The following is a 21,420-nucleotide window of genomic DNA, read 5'->3' on the forward strand; positions in this document are numbered from 1 at the left end:
TGCTGAGGGAGGAAAGAGAGTAGCAGTGCTGCTGTAGTTTGGCTGAGTTGTTGTTTCTTTCTTTTTTTTTTTACCTGCTCGATTGGACTGGTCAATCATGGGCTGTACTATTCTTCTCCTGGCGTTAATGAACCTGGCAGAGACAAGGAGAAAAGACAGAGGGGAAAAACAAACGTTAAATCACCCTGCATTCACACACAGAAAGATTCATCACAGGCCACTACAAAGACAAAACAGTTTTGCATGACTTAATGGCAACATTAGCCACTGAGTCCTTGAGAGAGGCGCTCACAACAAAACAGCAACAAACAAAAGGACAATTGTGTGCTGACCTGGGAACCCAGCGAGGGATACTTTTAATGTTCCTTATGATCTATTCCCCCCTCTTTTAATAAAGCTTTTGATTACGTTTGGTTGCTATGGGCACCAGGGACACATTCCTCAAGTATTAAGTGCAGCTTGGGCACAGAAGAACCCTCACCGTGGCACATCCCTCTCTCTTTCCTGCAGCCAGTTGCAAATTGCAACTTTGTACATAGTGTCCAGTATCATGTCTACAGTTCCTTCTCCACGTTATTTTTGGAGTGTTATCACCCACTGGAATTTCAAAGTAAGCTTTAAGGTAGAAAAGTGGAGGGTACAAATGGTTCCTTTCATTACCCCCCACCAATCCACCCCCACCTACACCCTTCCCCTCTGTGGGACCCCCACTCTGGCTGCATTGTAGGGGGTTCTGCTCCCCTTCCAGCTGTCTAGAAATGAGGACCAGGCATGGGCCACTCCGTGCTTTCACGAGGTATTGTTATGTCAGCGAGAACCATCAATTAGGCTGTCTGAAGTTTTATCACCACCACAGCAGCGAATAAGTGCAGCTCCACAAAGCCTCCCCAGCCGGCCTTGCTCCTGCGGCTTTTCCAGTGGAGAACCCAGGTCATCTGGAGGTGACTGCCAGCCAGGGGCAACCTTTATAACGGAGATGCCTTGGGCTGTGTCAAATGCAAGCTGGCCATTCAGGCTAAGCAAGCTCTCCACCTTTCTCCCTTTTTTAATCCCCTTTTTCTCACTATCTTTGTCTCATTCACTTTCCTACTTAATCATACTAAAAACGTAGCGTGGACTTAGCACTACAGGTACCACCATGTGGTTAATATTAAAGAGTGGTTTCAAATCACGTCGGAGCTGTCCCGCATGGAGTCCTTTGCTGGTTCCAAAATACAGAGGAGAGATAGAGAGAGAGAGAGAGAGAGAGAGAGAGAGAGAGAGAGAGAGAGAGAGAGAGAGAGAGAGAGAGAGAGAGAGAGAGAGAGAGAGGGAGAGAGAGAGAGAGAGAGAGAGAGAGAGAGAGAGAGAGAGAGAAAAAGGCCCCACCGCCCTCTTCTAACGTTCAGGCCACGCCACCATCAGTACGGTAAAGAACTGGTCATTAGAAGGAAGGGAGAGCTGGAACCAATTTGGGCTCCTAATCCCCCATGAAGCCCTGATACCTGCCCTTACCTTCTCCAATGAACTTAAACGCCTGTAATCTGCCCGGCTCAAAGTGACATGGTTAAACGTACAAAATGCACGGTTGGGAAAAGAGAGACGCAGTGCTCATTTGCCAGGGGGCATCCAGAGTGCAGGTACGCAGGGGTGCCGCGGGCCCCTGAGAGAAAAAGATGAAACGCATCCATATGAGAATGAGGAAGAAAGAAGAAGGAGGAAGGGAGGCGGGGTACGCCAATGAGAGTCGGATTGGAAATTATATGATTGTAATGCATGATTTGTGATTTAAGGGAGGAATGAGGGTTAAGGTTTATTAACTGTGGAAGTAGTTTTTAAATAGAACAACAGGGACAAAGCATTCTTAAAAAGCTATGCAGTCAGAAATGCCTGCAGTGCTTAAGACAGAAAGACGCTTCCAGCATCAAAACCAGCTGAGCAAGTAAACAGTAAGAAATTCCTGGTATCACACTCCCTTCTTTAAGCTCAGAGTGCAAGGCCTGCCAAAATATATGTCCTGCTTTCTCCCTTCCTAAACGCACCAAGGGGCTCAAAATCACAACCATGTGCAAAGTTACCTATTCTTGGACATAACCATAAACACATAATATTAGGAACGTTCTTCCCAGGTGCTAAATTTGGCTACCAGGAAATATGTTATGTAGTGGAGAGTATGCTAAAAGATCAAAGTGCCGTTTTCAGAATTATTTTATTAATTTTATTCTAGATGTTTCTCTTGTGTTTTACTTACTTCTTACCAGATATGTATGACATACAGTATACAGGTAAATGTTAAGCTATTAGAGTATTTGCTCTCATTGAAATGGTAATGTTTGAATCTGAAAACAGCTCATTCCCATGTACATAAACATAGATATTCAAATATTTTCCCTCCAAGCTGCATCTGAGATGGACCTGTTTTTTGTCAACATTCCCTATTGGCCAACTACCACCATATCACACACTCCCCCTTGCACAAAGGGTCTGTTTTTGTACGCCATACAAGTTGCCACAGTAACCATGAGGCGATGCGGTGCACTGGAGGGAGTGGGGGGTGATCGAGGGCCCCTCTCGTGGCCTTAGAGCACCTTTTATCAGTCTGAGTAAAGCCAATTGAGATTATCAGAGCCGAGCCTGATAACACTGTTTTCCTTCGACCCGTGAGCTGCTAATGGGGTGTGCTTAGAACAACACAACCAGGAATCCTCCAGAGATGAAGGCCAGTCAAACTGGGATGAACGGATAGATAGATGGACCCAAGGCCCTGAGAGAGACACAGAGGTTGACCACAGGGACGCCAAATTCCCAACCACTCACTAAAACATACATGCACGCTGTAAATCTACACATCGACACCGTGGACATGACCACAACCACCGCCAGTGTGTCTGTAGGCCAACCAGAACACAGGAGGCTCACAGGGGACACTAGCTAAAAACCTCCAACCCAAAGCCCATATTTTATTATCTACATCTGGTGGTCTAGCTTATTATGGCCTGCCTCTGCTCAATGTTAGAGAGCACACACACACACACACACACACACACAGTACACAGAGTACCTCTCAGCATGGGAACTCCATGCTGTCTTCAAACAAATAATTAAAGGCAAGGTTAGGGGGTCGTGTGCAGGTCATTCCTTGGGATACAGCCCAGAATGTGTACATTACCCCAGGAGAAAGAGGGCTGCTGGGGGCGACGGTCCACTGCTGTTTAATGTGGGCAATGGCTCTCTTCAAGCCAATAAACCTTAAACACATTTTCAAGTACATATCAAAAACTGCTCTTGCAGTGCTAATAATACGCTGGAGCGTGCATGTGAATATGTATGCACGCGTCAGTCAACATGTGTATATGTGCGCGTCGGCGCATTCTTCACACGCTACAGCCAATTGGCCTACAGCAGCACTTCCCGCTGGCGTTAGCGACACATGTTTATGAACACGTGTGTATTGCTGATACAAATATGTCCGCTAGAAGACAGAGAACTCTGTTCCATGACGATGTAGAGTGCTAAGTTTACTAGCGCTCTGAGTATTGTGGCAGATATGAATGATGGAGCCAGGGCAGCAGGAGTCCCCTTGACACGCCGTCTCCGCTTGGCTGGATCAACACGGCATCCTTGGTTAGCAATATCTGCTCAGACGCACAGGGGGGGTGGGAGCTTCAGAGAGTGTCTGCTTAGGTGTTAAAAACCCTGGCTACCATGCAATGTTATGCTATACCCTGTGTGTATGAGTGCAAGGGGTTGAGGGTAGGAGTTGTCAGAGACAGAGAAAAAGACTTAATATGGAACTAGCATAATCCTAAAACATACCATTTTCCTCTATTTTATGAAGTAATGTCCGTCAACTTTATGGCCCTTTAATACAACAAACCAACTGCATCATCACCATACAAGAAAGTTGACCAGTATTGTGGAAAGTTACTGGGAATTTGAAGATTAAATCACAACAAACCAGTCTGTTTGTCTGTCTGTCTGTCTCAGGGCCTGTATATTCTTTTTTTTGGTCTTGTGTCCCCATCTCAATCTGTCAGAAAGGCCTTGTTTCTGGTTAACTGACTTGCAGCCACACCTGGTAACTGGCTCCTGTTGTCAGCATTCCTTCCCTGAGAAATTGCCAAACCACCCTAGCCTGGAGCACAGCCAAGAGAGAGAGAGAGAGGGAGAGAGAGGGGGGGGGCATTGCTGCTTGGCTGGCCAATTGCTGTGGAGATCGGAAGGGAACCTGGCCAATCAGGAGTAGGGTCACCCGTTTGACGAGTTTGTGATGAAAGAAAGAAACCGAGCCAGAGCCAGATATGAAAGAGGAACAGAGAAATACTAAACGTCTTCTCCAAAGAAATAAGCCCTGGACTGCTCCAAATGTAGCCCCGTCGAGCGTGCGAAGAGAGAAGGCAGCTTTTAAATTGTGACGCAGAAATCGATGACAGTTTATTGCCATCACGGCTGACCTACTCCTGCCCATTTTGAAAGCTCATATGCCAGGGACATGGAGGAAAGTTTCCATTTGTCAGTCAAATTCCTGGGCCCCTGTCTGTCTTTGCAGGAAGACTAGATCAACACAATCTGAACAAGAACGTGCTGAACTAAATCCCTGATCACTGCTTGCAAACATGACTGTCCTCTGGTTCCTATTAGAGCTCATTGCTTCCATACTCCTGCTTCAGACAGAAATAAAGATTCCGAACCCCCAGCGATTGAGTCACAACTCACTGGAATCAAAGGAGGAAGGCTTTAGTTTGATCCCCCCCCCGCCCCCACTCCCAGAAAAAAAGAAAGACGGACAGCAAGGAGTGAAACACTCAGTGTCCTTTGACCAGGAAGTGCATGCAAATTAACCCCATAAGGAGGGTGTGTTTAGTATAAGCAAACACTAATTATGGTCCAGTCAGACAGTGGGGCAGTCTGGGGCTACTGAACCTCCAACACTGATCTACTGTAGTGTCAACAACACTGATTGAATCAGCTCACATGCTCCTAACAGGCCCCCTGTAAGAGTTTACACATAGCCTGCCACCAGACTGGACCTACAGTATCTATGGATTTATCACAAAATATTACAAAGGAGCATTTCACGGGCTCCCCTCCTCCAGGATGGAGATAAAGGACAAAGAGATAGAGCAGGAACAGGGAAGCTTCCTCAAGCTCACCCTATCAGAGACAGTTTCCCTTTTGTATCCCTCCTTCCCTTCTTTAAGTTAAAACAGGAGTCAAGAGACATAAGCTTGGCGAACATTACCTCACCCCCGTGTTTGATTAAGTGCAGATGTGAAGCGAAGCGAGGCAAGATCATTTTTTAGGAACGTCAGAGAGGGCCCACGTTTAGGGCAGCCACTGTGTTTACATAGTTTTACCTCTGTCTCTCTCTCCCTCTCTCTCTCTCATCCACTGTGCCTCCGTACCCCCCTCTACACTCTTTTGTCTGCCTCTCAAAGGGGGACTGTTTCACCTCTCCTCCATGGACTTTCACTGACCTGTTTTTCTTTCCCTTTTTATTACTCCACTCATTGCCCTTTTGTGGCATCCCCCCCCAGTCCAATATGAGTAACATTTGCATTGCTCTGTCAGTCTAGCTGCAGAAGTCATTCCTCTCTGAAACCCGGGGAGTACGAGTCATTAAGACTCAAGTGGAAAATCAGACAAAGAATTATATATTTGTGTTGCAAACTGACACGATTTAACGAGCAGCTAATTAAAATAAATCAATAGCACTGCGGCATGCTCGCTCCCTGTCTGTCTCTCTTTTCTCGCTCGGATTTTCTGTCAGCACCAAAGAGGTGGAATACTGCAGTGTGGAGTGCAATGCTGTCCTAGTGATGGTTTTACCCTTAAAATCAGGCTTCAGCTAACGCTCAAGCATTATGATGAATGAGTGAGAACTCACTGGCTCATCACGGAAAAGTAATTATCTATATACAATTTAAATGCTAGAAATATACAGTAATAATCCCAGAAGTGACTCTCAGAACTAAATCAGCAAGACAAACAACAAAGGATACAAACATAGACATCTATCCCTCTATTTACCCTCCCATCTAACACCTTCTCCCCTCTTCCCCCTGTCCAGTGAGGGCATGTCACCCCTGGGCCTAGCAGTCCAGCCGCTTGACCCCTACATGGCGGGCTGTGCGGCCCCAGCTGCTGACTGTCCGTCAAACACCTCCAGAGCAGCGTTGGGCCAGGAAGACCACGCTTGTTGCCCCTTTGATCCGGCAAGCAGCAGCTGCTGCTCCACACAGCAGCACTTTGTTCCTCTGTCTCCTCACCACACTCTGTCCTACGGCACAAAAACACTGAATATCCAGTGCTAAAGTAGAGGGAGAGAAAGGAGAAGAGGAAAAAATGTGGGGGTTATGGAGGGAGAGAAAAAAAAAAAGTGCCCGTTTTTTCCTCCCTGCAACATCAACAAGCTCTGACAACGGCAGCGGGGGTTTTTCTTGGCCCCGACACAGCTTTCAGGCATCTACTTCTTGACGCTTCAACCTCCCTTCTCTTTTAAGAGATATGATAGTTATTGTTCAAATCAGCCAGGGTGAATGGAATGGACCGAGGCCAAGTACGCCCCAGGCGTCAACACACCTGTATGAAAGAGACCTTATTGTAGCAACCCAACGTGGCTAACCTGCCCTAGCTCTACCAGTTTTCTGAAGTCAGGAGGGAGGGTGGAATCATCTCTTCTTTCTCTGTCTTTCTCTCTCTCTCCCAGACATTCCCCTAATATTTCCCGTCATTAACCTCCCTTTCCGTAGAGGCTGGCACCTATGCCCTGGAATGTTTTTATTAACACTGTTATTTTTTGAATATCACCATCAGCCAGGTGGGATTAAGAAAATACTTGATACACATCTCCCTTGTTAGCGTGACCCCTCTTTTCTTACTCTTGGGCTCCGTCCCTTAAGACAACACCTTATTAACGTGCATGGGTGCACAAAAGGTATTCTCTGCCTGTCCAGGAGCTGAGGGGCCAACAGCTGTGTTTTGCATTGTTTGAAGAGCATCTGAAAACATTCAACATATGTCAATAATAGCCCCCCCCCCGTCAAAGGTTCTAGCACATAGCGCATGACAGAGGTCCTCAGCGCTGGAAGGTAGCGCTCATTCCTCATAAGTCAGCTTCTCACCTTTTGGGTGGGTGAGGGCTTACTGCTTTCATGCAGGGCCAGCAAGAAACAGAATGCTGGCAGGCTGGCGCGCACGCACACACACACACACACACACACACACACACACACACACACACACACACACAAAGAAGAGGGGGGAGAATAGAAAGACAGAATGAATCCAGCATCATTGCCCCATCCTACCCATCAGCCCTCCTGAGATGAGTGGGTGTACTTACAAGATCGCCCCATTTTCTCAGTTATGAAGAGTGCCACCCCTATTGCACAGATTTCTCTTTTTCCCACAATGCCAGGCCTGTTGGGCTTCTTTGTATGTCTCTGTGGGGCGGGCAGGTATAATCCCCGTTTCCATCCACTTCTCGCTGCTATCATACAAATGTGTGACTTTTTTTTTGCCTCTCTGTCTCCCTCATGCACTATCTTTCCATCTCTATTTCTTTCACCCTCTCTTTGTCTCTTGCTCTATCGTCTTCTGCTCCCTTTCATTCTCTGCCCTTTTTCCTCTCTCTGCCTGGTAATCGAATGAGAGATTCCGCGACTCTGTGACTCCCCCTTATTGTCAGATATCAAACAGGGCGGCTTTGTGGATTACCAGGGGAAGCTGATAATGGCATGATAGAGGCGTGATATTTCAAACAAAATTGAGTGTCAATTGCCTGCATCGTCTAGGCAACACAAGTGTCTGCGCTGCAGCAGCCAAGCAGGAAATAAGGCCAATCTATTTCCTTTGCTTCATATCAAACGTCTCTTCTTCCCCCTCTTTTATAAGACTATAATGGGTTCTGCTCAAAGAGAAGAAGAAGTGGGGGCCTGCCAAGAGGGGCTTCAACAGTTATGTCCTTACGCAACATGCTTGGGTACAACTGTGAGCATGCATGTACACACACACTTGCAGACATTAACTTACGCTGCTGAATCTCAAATCCATTAGCAGAACTCTGAAAGCAGAGCCAATGGGTGGGTGCCCCCATTTTACCACCCCACCCCAAAACATATATACATATGCACATGCTCTCTCTCCTTCTGCCAAGCACTTCATTCACCTCACACTGCTGTACTATTAACCACGAATATAGGGCACAGCAGTTTGACCAATTAAAAAGTGACACCTAAACCTTGTGGATAGACTATTGAGATTCTTCTTTAAGACCCAGACTACCAATGGAGTACAGGATTCAGTGTGTGATAATGTCATCATCTTCTCTTCATTGTGTCTCTGGCGTGTGAGTGACTGTTTCCACCAAGCATGTTTCCATCATGTGTCTGAGTAAGTGTGTTTGCACTTATAAGTGACCACGAGAGTCATCGGCCAAATGTTGTTAGCTTGCCTCTGACTTCCCTTTTGAATAATTAATACATCTTCAGTTTCAATTGCACTTAATCACTTTGACACACATAAGCACACCAACACACATGTGCAGGCACTGTCAGGAGCAGAGTTTAAGGCTAAAAAACCCAGCAGCAGGCAAGTGATATAAATAGCTGTTGTTTGTGGAGGGGACTGCTGGCAGAAGCAGCACTGACACTGTGGAGCCGACCACAGGGACTCTGATGTGCTTGGTGGCCTAAAGCAAGCCCTCTGGATCAGCTCTGACTGTGTACAGCTTTGACTGCCCTCCTTCATATATGACAGCCAGAAACAAATACAACAATCTTGGTGTCTCACAAAAGCCAGTGAATTCAAGACATTCAATTCAGCCTACACTGCAGAATACGGTCCTTGAATGTAAGCCTGTGTGAACTATCGTGAGTGATTCTTCCTCATAGGTTAAGATTAAAATATCCCTAACCAGGGATAAGTTTCACATTAATATCTGCTATTATTCCATAAAAAGTGTCACTTTATAACAAATGGCAGATATCATTTGGTATATCATGGGGCGGCTGTGGCTCAGTGGTAGAGCGGTTGCCTGCCAATCGGAAGGTTGGTGGTTCGATCCCTGCCCCTGCAGTCATTGTCGAAGTGTCCTTGGGCAAGACACTGAACCCCGAGTTGCCCCCGGTGCTGCGCATCGGAGTGTGAATGTGTGTGAATGTTTATCTGCTGAGCAGGTGGCACCTTGTATGGCAGCCCCGGCCACAGTGTATGAATGTGTGTGAATGGTGAATGTATCCTGTAGATGTAAAAGCGCTTTGAGCAGTTGTTAAGAAAAGCGCTATATAAATACAGCACATTTACATATCAATCATTTTAGAGACTTGCTTTCTCACGTTGTACCTGCCAATCTTATCTTAAGTATAGCAAGAAGATGATAAAGCAGATATGTCTTGAGGGGGCTACAGGCAGACGCCCTCCGCCCCAACTAAGGAAAAAATATTTCCGCTGCCCTCCCTCCTCGCCGCACAGTCTCCCAATTGAAACATCATTGTTGACAATGGGAGAAATAAATATTCATAAGGCTGGGAAGATAGAAACCCTAGATTAGAGTAATGTACTGCTCATTGTTCTCCCCTTTTCCTTTATCCAGCTCTTCCTCTGTATCTCTGAATCTTATTATGCATGTATTAGTGTTGGCTAATAGTGGTTAATTCCTACCACTGATAACTTCATCACAGCACATGTGTGTTTGTGCGTGCCAGGAGAGAATGTGGCAGCACGATGCACCGTTTATTTCTCACCTCTCCCAAATTGCTAATTACTGGATTTGACATCTTCGAGATTTTGGGCCACACTCCAATTAAGAGTGGATTGTTTTTGTGGAGAGGCCCTGTGACTCCATCCCTTCTCACCTTCCCCTCCCCTTTTTATGCTTGGCACTGACTCCATTGATATCTCATCCTTAACAGGCCTGAACTGGGGTAGAGCATGGCTTACACAAAGACCTATATTGATTTATAGGGTCTTCCATGATGGGCTTATTGGCCTGCACCTCAAAGCCACATAAGGCACCGGGCCATGAATCACAGCTTAAAAAAACAATATGCACAGACATACACACACAACAGGTAAGAATAATACACTGGAGCATTGTTGTTGTTGGATGTTACTACAATCAGTTCCCCCTTGGATTTCAAAAAACACTCACCCTCATTGTGTCTTAAGAGGATAGGGAAGGTCAGGTTATTTTTAATGCGACAACACAAAAACAGAGCAAAGATAGAAGCTTAATTACATGCTGTTACTGTATATCCAAACACAGGGATAGAGGGAATGCAAAGTGTGAAAGAGGGAGGTAAAGAGAGAAAGAGTACGAGTGAGAGAACGAGCATGCCTGGACAGAGAGAAAATACCTTGTAGAGGTTCACAGAGTTTAGAGGAGCTCAGCCAAAGAAGGAGCTCCTGTCCTCTCTGACTCCAACACACACACACACACACACACACACAACACCACACAACACAACACACAACACACACACACGCTCAAGGCCATTTTGTTACACCTGGTCACCTTTATCCTTTCAGTCCTCCACAAACTCACCCTCCCTCAAACACAACCACACCCACCACACACACACACACACACACACACACACACACACAAACGTTCAGCAACCCAAAACACATCACTACGTTAGATACACATAGCAGCACCCTGTGGCTAACACCCAGCTCCTCTGGCTATCTCCTTTAGCAGATACAACTAATTATTCCAAATCTACTCTGTCAGGTTGTCTAATCCTTTGGGGCCTCGGTTTAAATCTCTTTCTCTCTCCCTCTCTCCCTCTCTCTCTCTTTCTCTCTCACCACAAAAAGACCAAGAATCTGTGCCAACTGACCTCCGGAGTAAAAACGTAAACAGAGTAAGTAGCCATAAAGACACATATAGCACTAAGCAGCTGAAGCGCATGGCTTTCTTTGAGACAACAGATCATTCCAACCCAACTATCAGACTGACTTAGATTTTTCTCTAAATGCACCACTCTAATCAAATATATATTTTTTTTTAAATCAGTGATCAAACCTGGTACTCACACTCAAACACCTTTGAAAAATCACAAAAAATGCATGACATCATCTACCATACAATCCAACGGACTTATGTACCTATTCAGACGCCTAGTCCCTCTGTTGGTACTTGTTGTTGGAACCCATGGCAGGCTTTAGAGCTAAATAACAGGCCAATAGCCCAGGCTTTCCAGCTGCACGCCCTGAAAGCCCATGGAAACACCATTCGTCCCAATGAGCTCTAAAGGCAAATGGAAGCTCATAAACAGAGATTTGACTGTATAGACTTTGTATTTTATCTTTCAGCAGTTTCCCCTTTTATGGGCCAGGGACCCCTATAACGGGGGGGAAAAAGGGAGGGATGAGCAAGATTGGAGGATGGCAGGGAGATAGCAAGGACGACAGTAAGGATGTTAAGAAAGAAGACAATGGCACAAAGAGCTGAGGAATAAGAATGAGGTACAGGTTGGCAGAACGAAGACAGAGGAATACTGGGGTCACAAATCTTGCTGCTATTCCAGTATGTGACATCTTCGCTCGTTTGCGGCTGCTCATTAACAAACAATACTGCTGTGAAATTGGTTTAATGACAAAGTAATAAAATTGCTATTCTGCTCACAGATGGCCTCAGGCACAGGGAGATTCTGGCAGGCTTACTGTGGCTGCCCGTGTGCATTAAGCTGCTTGTTCATGAAAACAGCATCCTACACTTTCTTTCTCACTATCACCAACCTTTTTTTTTTATTTTTTTTTAAAGTTCCTTCTCTTCCTGCAAATGAAATAAATTAACCTACTTTCCTCCTTGAATTATCCCTCTCCCACATTCTCACCCTCTTGTTCTCCCTCCAAGTCTCTCCCTCTCTCTCTCTAGTGTATTCCCTTTCTCTCTCCATCTCTCTCCAGTTCTCACCCCTAGTACAGAAATTACCATTTTAAAATAAAAAAAGAAGGCTCGCCCACGCAAACGCAGCTCGACTTCATTTCAAACGCAGAGCCCTTGTTATTAAACGACCCACCAATAAAACCAAGCCGTTGAGGAATAAAAGAGCCAAAAGGAGCAGTGAAGTACAAAGACCTCTCTCCATCTCTCTCTCTCTCTCTCTTTCTCTCTCTCAAGCTTTCTCTGTAATGCCTCTTTCAGCTCTTTGCCTCTCTATCTCGCCTCGTCTGGCTTCGTTCTCCTTGCATGCCGTCTGGGAGAATTCCACAGCCTTGGAGAGTCTTGAGCTTGTAATGGGAAAACAAGTAAAAAAGCATTCATTTTTCATCAGTGCCAATTTTTTTCTTATAGCACCACCTGTTTTTCATAACTCTAGACTTACACAGAGGTGGGCACTGGGTTGCTCAAGGGCCACGGTGGGTGTCCATGCCATGCTGCCATGCCCCCAGTGCCTGATGAAGTACAAGTGGGCCCTGTTGAGCGTTTCAACAGTGGCATGGACTCATGTACTCACACACAGCACATACACTGTGAGTGCACACATTAACACAGTGGCGCACATTAGCATCAGCTGTTCAAGACTACTATGGCTTATCCTGTAAGTATGGCATGTGTCTAGATTTCACCGCAAACAGATATTTGGATCTGTAACAACTGCGGAACAAAATGAAAAAAAAAATAAAAAAATGAAACCTCCTCCAACTGGGAGCCTGTTCTATTTTACTCTGCCAATAATGAAAATATGATTTTCCAAATGTGTTTCTCTTTCCAAAACAGATAAAATGGGATTATTATTACAGCATCAAGAAAGCAGCCAGATCAAATGAACTTAGCGGTTAGGGGGTGTATGTAGGGGAGCTGGCACTTGGGATCTGACAACAGAGTCAATTCTGCTAATTAACTGCCAATTAGTGGTCCCTAAATGAGAGGGATCATGATGCCTGTGTTGGCAGTGCCCTTATAGTCCCTCTCTCAGTCAGACTCACACATACACTCATTCTCGCACACTGACACACCAAAAAGATAGACACACAAGCACACACATCCGTAACCTCTCCACACTCCAACTGTATATTTAGAAAGCCAGGGGCATATGATGGCCACTGCCGGGAGTCCCTGGTTGCAGCCAAAAAAAGGCCTGACATTTCAATCTGGGTCAAAGTTAGACAGATAACCAGCAACTTCAGTCAACTAGCCCACCAATGGAGCAGAAACGAAGGGACCGAAAGTTAGAAATAGGCAATGATGTAGGGAGGAGTGAGGAGAAGGAAAATGCACCTCCAAAGCCTCTGTGTGAGATTCATAAGACTTAAATACATAAAAGAATGAGGAAAAAAGAGCCAGTTGGGCCAGATTCACAGCTTTATGTTACATTTGGAAAATATTAGTTATTATTTTGCATTTCATAATGGTCATGCCCGCCAAACCAGAGGATCATAAAAAAATCATAAAGAATCATAAAAGCCAGTGTTTCTAAGTGTCTCATTGGACGGAGGAATGGGGGTTGGAAATGCTTAGCTAAGTGGAGGAACAAATTGGGCTTTGGCATTTCACTTTCTTGCTCTCAGATACCACAAACAAATTTTGCTTGTTAGTAACACTTTGGATGTGAACCTGCAGTACAGCTTCTATGTACCTCTGTTGGGTGATTTAAACTTTGAGAAGTCTGGAAGGATCCATGAAAGGCTGAAAGAGGGGAAAACTGAGGATCTGAATAGGGATTATCAGTCTAGAGTTAGCTAAACTCAGTGTTTCTGCATGCTGTACTACAGCAGGATGCAATCTGGGAGGAGTATCTGGATTCTACGTAGATGAGGCCTGTAAAGACTATGAGTGTAATGACTTTTAAAGAGTGTCTTTTTTAGTTGTATCCTTTCGCCCTTTCTTTTCAAATCTTATTTGATATATTTCACCTGGACACCTGTCTTAAACGGCCATTTACTGGACATAGACATCTATGTACTGCAGTTTTAGTAGTCTAGTCTTATGCGCTTATTCTATAAATATATATAGTATAGTATATATGTGGCATTAATGTAAATGTACAGTAAATGTACTTTGAGTGATATGATGGCTATTGCTAAATGTGGAGATTGTCCTCCTGGTGAAGACAGATTTTTGAGGAAAAATAAACAAAAAAATTAATCAGTGCACTATGCCCTGCCCTTTATGGCCGGGTGAGATTGAGCCTATTTCATCTCCTCAGTGGGCACAGGCAGCTTGGCGCCGTCGTCTGGCGGATATCCTTCCCTTATCATGTGACCTGTGCTCCGACAGGGGGCAAAGGTTGGCTGCGATCCGCCCCTGTGTCTTAATAACTCACTCATTGTATTCCTTTCTGCCGCTAATTAGAGCCTCTCCCCTGTGTGTGTGTGTGTGTGTGTGTGTGTGTGTGTGTGTGTGTGTGTGTGTGTGTGTGTGTGTGTGTGTGTGTGTGTGTGTGTGTGTGTGTGTGTCTATCCATGTATTCCCCCCTGGGCTGTAGAGAGGAGGCAGAGAAGTAAAAATAGAGTGCGGCTTAGTGCCCTCTTTATTGTTATTAGTGCTCCAGTGGCACAGCAGTCAGTCATCATAGATGCCAAGAACTGACATATTCACTCTCTGACTCGCTCGGCTTCTCTTTCTCTCTCTCTCTGCCGTGGAAATGACCAATGCCTGTGAGATGAGGGAATAATGAGGGGACGATTTCCTTCCTTTTTTTTAGATGCAGTTTCTCTCAGTCATCTGTCATTGGCGTCATCTCTCAGGCCCATGTAATAACCCTGCGTGCATGTACGTGTGCGTGTGCGTGTGTGTGTGTGTGTGTGTGTGTGTGTGTGTGTGTGTGTTCATTGCTGCAGTGGTAAATAACGGCAGGATAGTTGGTGTGTGTGTGTGTGTGTTTATGGCAGTGAGTGAGGGTGCATCGTGCTGGGCCTGACGCTGAGACATGAAAGCATTCGGTCAGGCCCCATTTAGCCCAGACTGATAGCAGGACACCAGGAGCTGCTGAGGCAGGCAAATATACCACTAGATATTGTAAACTGTGAACGCTTCTCCAGCGTATAGACACCTAAGTCTGCCATTTCACCTACTTCGCTATCCCAGAATGCTGTGACACGGCCCTCACCTTTTCCCGATATCTTAAACAAATGCAATTACATGTCAGACTCTCCACTCCCCGATTGTGTTAGCATGACGCCAGATGTCTCAAATATGGCCAGAGCAAACACACTACCTAATATTCTAATAACTAAAGGTGTCCTGACACACTGTACACACATAACATCTCCGAACCTACTGAGAGAGCATCGTCCCATTAGTAATAATGTGTAAAGGTGCACATTCACACACTTACATACAGACTATACCATTAACTGGATAATCAAGTCCGCCTCCTCATCTTCTCAACACCAGTGCAGTGAGATAGTGGACTTTAACCTTTTCCTTTGTTCCTTATTAACATCAGACAGCTAATGGGGTGTGGGCTACAAACAGGTGAGCTTCCAGGCTAATGATATACTGTAGACTGGGGACAGAAGCAGGTGGAGTGTCTTCTGTGCTACCGAGACAAAATGTTTCAAACCAGCTAGAAGTGGTCTACAATGAGTTTTGTCTTTTTGTGTACAGGTGAGCTTCAGGTAAACGTATAGGGAGGTGTCATTTGGAGAGTTTGATGCGGGAGGGTTTGATGTGGCAAGTGCGGAGAGAGCGAGATGCACTGTCTATTGACCATCACACAGAGCACCCTTGTGCCCTCGCTGGGCAGCGATTGTGCCGGCGGACAAAGCCCTGATTCAGCACATCCTTTCCCCGAGGGAGAGCTCTGGAAACCGAAGACGGCAACCATCCCCTCCCTTTCCCCCCCACTCATCCTCTGCTTCTGCCTATCCCTCCCTCTTTCTCTATCTCCCTCTCTTTTTCTCTCCAGTCAGTAACGTGGCTGCGGCCAAGCATCAAAGGGAGCTACAGAACAATGCAAGAGGCCAGCCAGGAATTTGAAGAGCTTTTTTCTTCTTCTTTTTAAACAGGAATTTCATATGGCAGAGTTCTGTCATATCTTGGGTGGACCATCTTAGCGGCCACCAGAAACCAAAGAGGAAAAAGCAAGTTCACAAGCCAAACAAAGCAATATTCAACTGTAACTAATCCACTGTCCTGGCTGGTTAAGCACTTCAAGTGGGAAAAAACGTTAGAATCTTCTCTCTTATGCCACTCTCTCATCTTTCCCTCACTATAAAATAGCCAATAACATGGCATCATCCGTCAGGGGAGATGACAACACCCAGAATGTACCAGAGATAGACCAGCAGAGCCTAAGCCTCTCTAATGACTTTATTTGTGAAAATTGATTCCTGGTGTGTTTTTTTGTTAACATGGCTAGTGTAACATTAATACACAGCTCCATGACCACCTATGTGTATGTGCATGTAGAAACGGGGTTCATGGGGACGTTAGCCAGCACAAGATTCTTTCAGACCTCTTTATAAATGGATCAGAGGCATTTTAGTGCCAGGCTTGGATTTCACGAGAAGGCTGTGAGAAGCCAGGGACTCTTCCTATATCTATCTCTGTCTATGTCTCTGTCTATTTTCTCTCCCTCTCTCTCTCTTCGCAGGTTTGCAGACTATTTCTGCATTAATCACCATGACACAGGCAAGGCAACTCAATTTTCTGCTCCTGTAGGTAAGGTGCGTGGCGTCCTGAAACGGTGGCACGAGGCATGAAACATGCAAGCGGGGGCTAATCTTTGGTTACTGGTGTAATTGAAATGCTATCCACACTGTAGGGTGCATTAAAGTCTGATAACAGCGGTTCCTGTGGCCAATTTAAGTAGCTTGACTTCCCTTGGCTAGAAGGGAATAAATAAAATGGTGAGTGAAAGAGAGAGAGAGAGAGAGTGAGAGAGAGAGAGAGAGAGAGAGAGAGAGAGAGAGAGAGAGAGAATGTCAGGATGGAGGGGGGAGGACAAGGGAGGGGGCTGATAGATAAGGCCGACAAACCCAAACCAGGCTAATTCTCTAGGCATGTTTCTCATTGTGATCCAGGAAAAATGAGAAAATGTATCACAGAACCAAAAAATCAATTGACCCTCGGGTGGCTTGTCAGGCTGCGAGTCTGATAAACCTAAAAGCTTCGTTAATGTCGGCCTGCCTGTACCCAACAGATAGAGCACTTTGTAAATGAACCTGCTTTGATAAATATATTAAGGAAAGCTGTGAATAAAAGGCACAGACTTGTCATTTGTAAATAGAACCCCCGCTACATGGAATTAGAATGATAAAATGGGGTTCCATATAATTAAGTTTGTGTAAGACCTGAAATCCGTGCAAATACCTTCCCGGAAATTTGAAAAGAAGCTGTCAGTTCAATTAATCTGAACATCACCCTGAGAATGTACTGAACAAAATTAAGCTGCAGATAAAACCTGGGCTAGTATTTTGATAAGTAATTCCTGTATCATTTCTTTGCTTCTGTGATCATTTTATTTAATCCACCACCCCCAGTTATGTGCTAAGCCATCTACAAAGGCCCTGCTGGCCAGGCCACCAAAACCTTAATCCACCATATAGCTTGTGTAAAATGGGGAGGGGGTGGAAGGCAGTTATGCCTTTTGTGGGGGCACCAGTGGCAGTGCTAGGTATGGTGTTTGGATGAAGGGGTGGGGTAGGTGCGGGGGCTGTCTGGGTAGCTTATGATCTCTGCCTTTCTCCCTTAAATATATCCCACTGAATACATGTGTGCATCAAACCACAAAGACCACTGACTTAGCCGCAGAACACTTTGCCGATAACACCGTAACATCCTGGTAGCTTACATGTAATAATGTTACAAAGGTTGTCTGTGTGTTTATCAACGTGTGCACCTCCGTGTGTGTCTATATGCAACAGAGAGAGCTGTACATAAACGGTTTTCACACTTGGCTGGGAGAGGGAGGCGAAGGCTTTTGAAAATGAAAGGCAGAGCGATGCTGGTGGTGGAGATAGGGCGAGCAGAAATCTTGACTCACCAGTTGTTTACTTGTAAGATGGTGAGGCCTGTGTCTTGGGCTAGCTGCTTCTTCTGCTCTTCAGAAGGGTATGGGTGCTGTAAGGAGCAAAAGAGAGAGAGAGAAACACACATAAATGAGTCTCTTCGACATACAGATTAACATAAATATCCATGTATGTAAGCACTCATAATGGGAACACATGATCTGGCTGTTGCTTATTACTGTATGTTTGTTGTATTGTGTAACCCAAGTCAGCACCATCTCGTGACCTCCAACTAACTCTGCCCCTCCTTTGCACTGTATAGACATTCACAGCTCACACTGGTCCACCCACACATCGTCAAAGCACACACTTACACAATTCAGTGCTAAACCTGTCAGAGCTGGCCGAACAAGTTTGACAAAACTGTCCACTGTGACAACCCCCTTCCCTATCACCACCCAGCTCACACGCAAACAACATATAGTGTGTACACACACCGAACATATGTACCACACGCCGAAAACAACACATTCACCAGTACAAAAACACGCAGACGAACAAGACTTTAAAGCAAGCCGAATGGAGGATACTGTACTGTGGTGTCTGAGAATCCTTTTATAATACCAAGCAACAGAATGAGTGGGTGCAGATTTGCAGTGAATACATTTATCTTTCCTTGAATGTCTGACATGTATCCCGGTGGTGGCTCTTTCATGGAGAGCAGCTGAATTCAGACTAATGCTAAAAGAACAGAAAGCTGTGAAATCTCCTCCACAGCCTCGCCAAGACTTCTACCTGAAAATGTAATTCTGCGACCACGGCTGCAATGATACTATTTGTGTCAGGTCCAATCTCAAGAACATGGGCTGATATAAATGGCAGACCTTGGGCTGCCTTGCTCCCCCTGGGCTTGCTATGAAGCATGACAAAACAACAGTGATCGCTGGTGACAGATGTCTTTAAGGGCCAGATTAGGAGTTGGGGCGCACGCAAACGAAACAAATGAGACTATGTGCTGCATTCAGCTACTGCAGACTGAGAGCATGCATGCACACAGAGTTGCACATTCACACGCACTTGGGCAAACAGAAATGCACACAAACAAATATTCATAGACATGACACCTGCAAATCACAACACACACAAATTCCTTTTAAAAACTGACAATTAAATCCTCCTCTGTTTTCGGTTGGTTTCAAGCTCCATTAACACACATTCTTCCCTTCACCTCACAACTTGTACCCTTTTTTTACAGCTCCGCACTCATTGAGAAAACAAATTTCATGAAGCTGGTAATATATGCCTGGTTTGTGTTAATTGAATTCAACTTTAACTTGAAACGATAACAGTTGCTCAACTGTACTGCTGAAATAATTGATGTAAATGACGTTTCGTATCAGCAGAGAGGACAATTTCTCCTTTCAGGTAGTGCTGGCTGTCTAAATGTAGTCTGTTTTAATTAAAGGAGAGATGGAAAAAATTGAGGAATGTGCTCAATTAATAATAAACAAGGCTGAGATTGGACAAATAATGAGCAGAGAGGGATTACTATGATTTGTACTTGTGTACGTAGTCCCTTTTAATATGCTAAAATTATTAACAAAGGAAACATGATAATGTTTGCATAGGAATACATTTTTTGATTGCCAGGTGCTGACATTTCCTTGGCCCGGGAAAACAGAGCAATGTCTATTGGTTACTGTGTGTGTGTGTGTGTGTGTGTGTGTGTGCGCGTGTAAACGTGCTCAGTAGAATGCACAGTGTGCAAGAGATATAGATATCTATATCTCCATGTGTGTGTGTGTTTGTGTGTGTCCGCTCTGAACAACAACATGTTATAAGAGTACAGCCTCTCTTTCCCTCCCCCTTACCCTCCTGGGCTTCCTAGGCGTTTTCACATTAGCTATGACCTCGGTCACAATCAGAACACACTGGCAAATATAACAGGACACACACTCCCTCCTACTCTTTTTTTATGTGCGCACACCGCACAAACATGTACACAAATTGAGACATAGCTAAAGATGATGTGGTATGGAGGAGTAGGGGAGAGGAGCAGCCTAGATTGGAAATGGGAGTGGGTCATTTACATTGTATTAAGGCTTCCTCAGCCTCTCAAGCCCAGACCCGGTCATCAATCGCATACTGTCAGCCAGAACGCGCTTTAGCCCGGTGATAAATACGCCGGCCAGCGGCATAGCTCGTCCAGCAGCCACCACGTAATGAATGGTTTGAACAAACAAGAAAGATGTCTCATCAAGGAGAGTGGGAACGTTAAAGCCTCCCTTGCACACAAAACCCCTGAGTAAGGAGATTTACTCTGACCACATAGACACGACACTAAAATAAAATCCTATTTTGTTCATCTCATACCCCTCCCAGCCCTTGCTCATTCCCCTCTCCTTGCCTCCCAGTGTCAGACTAGATCACTCTGCTCCAACCCCAAGACTTGCATGCAGTTGCACATACGCACCGCCAGGCACTCACACACACAAGCAAGCAAACACACACATACAAACATGTACAAACACACATACACGTCTGAATACAACCTTTCCTCATCCTCTCTTCATCTGTTCTTAACTCTCACGCCTTACTTGCTGATCCCCTTTCCACACAGACACACGCACACACAGACACACACACACACACACACACACACACACACACACACACACACCACATTTTATGGCTGTGACTGCAGGCCACCCACACTTGGCGCTCTGAAATCTAAGCTACAAAAAAATGGTGTTAGTGGCAATGGCACACACACACACACACACACACACACACACACACACACGTACGTGAGAAATAAGACAGCATGGTGAGCCTCGTGGTTATAGGGCTGCAGCAGCCGTGAAATTGGAGAACTGGCTATTTAGACCTCTGAGTTACCTCTTAATGTTAATTTCCTCCGTAAATATTTATGTTAGTAAATTATCCAATGAGCAGAAAAAAAAATTGATATGAAAAGAGTAAACGTGAGATGAATCAGTGGGTAAATATTAGACACAGTCAAGAGTGCTATATCTGTTCTAATGTGTTCCTTCCAGAAAATGTCCTTCCTTACCCTCAGGAGACAGCATGACATGGTTATTTAATGGATGAAACACAAACACTGAGCAAGATCAAAGATGGTATTGATAATCTCCGCACTTTGTTAGTTTTGGATCCACTCAATATGTTCAGTTACAAACCCCAAGGCCAATATCCTTAAAAAAGAATTGACCGCAAAACGTAAAACAGCCAGTCTATAAATAATTATAGCCAGAAATGAGCAGCTTCAATTTGTTGTCAGGGCAGTGCCGGATCGAAAACAGCTCTGTTAATTATGCTAACGCCTCTTAAAGCCTGTACTTTCCTGATGCACACATGTTGCCTAACTCCTACAATCTGACCTGAAAAAGCACCGCCTAATGTCACCACAAACACATAAATACAGGCACATACACAGGTGGATCACATTCTACCAGTCATTGAGGATTGAGCTGTGTGTGTGTGTGTGTGTGTGTGTGTGTGTGTGTGTGTGTG

At 45.1% G+C, this 21,420-nt stretch overlaps 1 protein-coding gene across 8 annotated transcripts in view; it reads right to left on the reverse strand.

Moving 5' to 3' along the window:
* Positions 1 to 21,420, reverse strand: part of meis2a (Meis homeobox 2a) — a 79,966-nt gene that overhangs the window by 7,424 nt on the left and 51,122 nt on the right. For all 8 annotated transcript variants that reach the window (XM_032500161.1, XM_032500159.1, XM_032500160.1 and 5 more), the window contains exons 9-10: positions 17,922 to 17,998; positions 75 to 133 (exon numbers count right to left, since the gene is read on the reverse strand). In XM_032500161.1, coding sequence (XP_032356052.1) covers positions 75 to 133; positions 17,922 to 17,998 — 136 coding nt within the window. The remainder of the gene's footprint in view (positions 1 to 74; positions 134 to 17,921; positions 17,999 to 21,420) is intronic.

This window comes from Etheostoma spectabile, chromosome 20 (genome assembly GCF_008692095.1).
Source record: "Etheostoma spectabile isolate EspeVRDwgs_2016 chromosome 20, UIUC_Espe_1.0, whole genome shotgun sequence".
Taxonomy (NCBI): domain Eukaryota; kingdom Metazoa; phylum Chordata; class Actinopteri; order Perciformes; family Percidae; genus Etheostoma; species Etheostoma spectabile.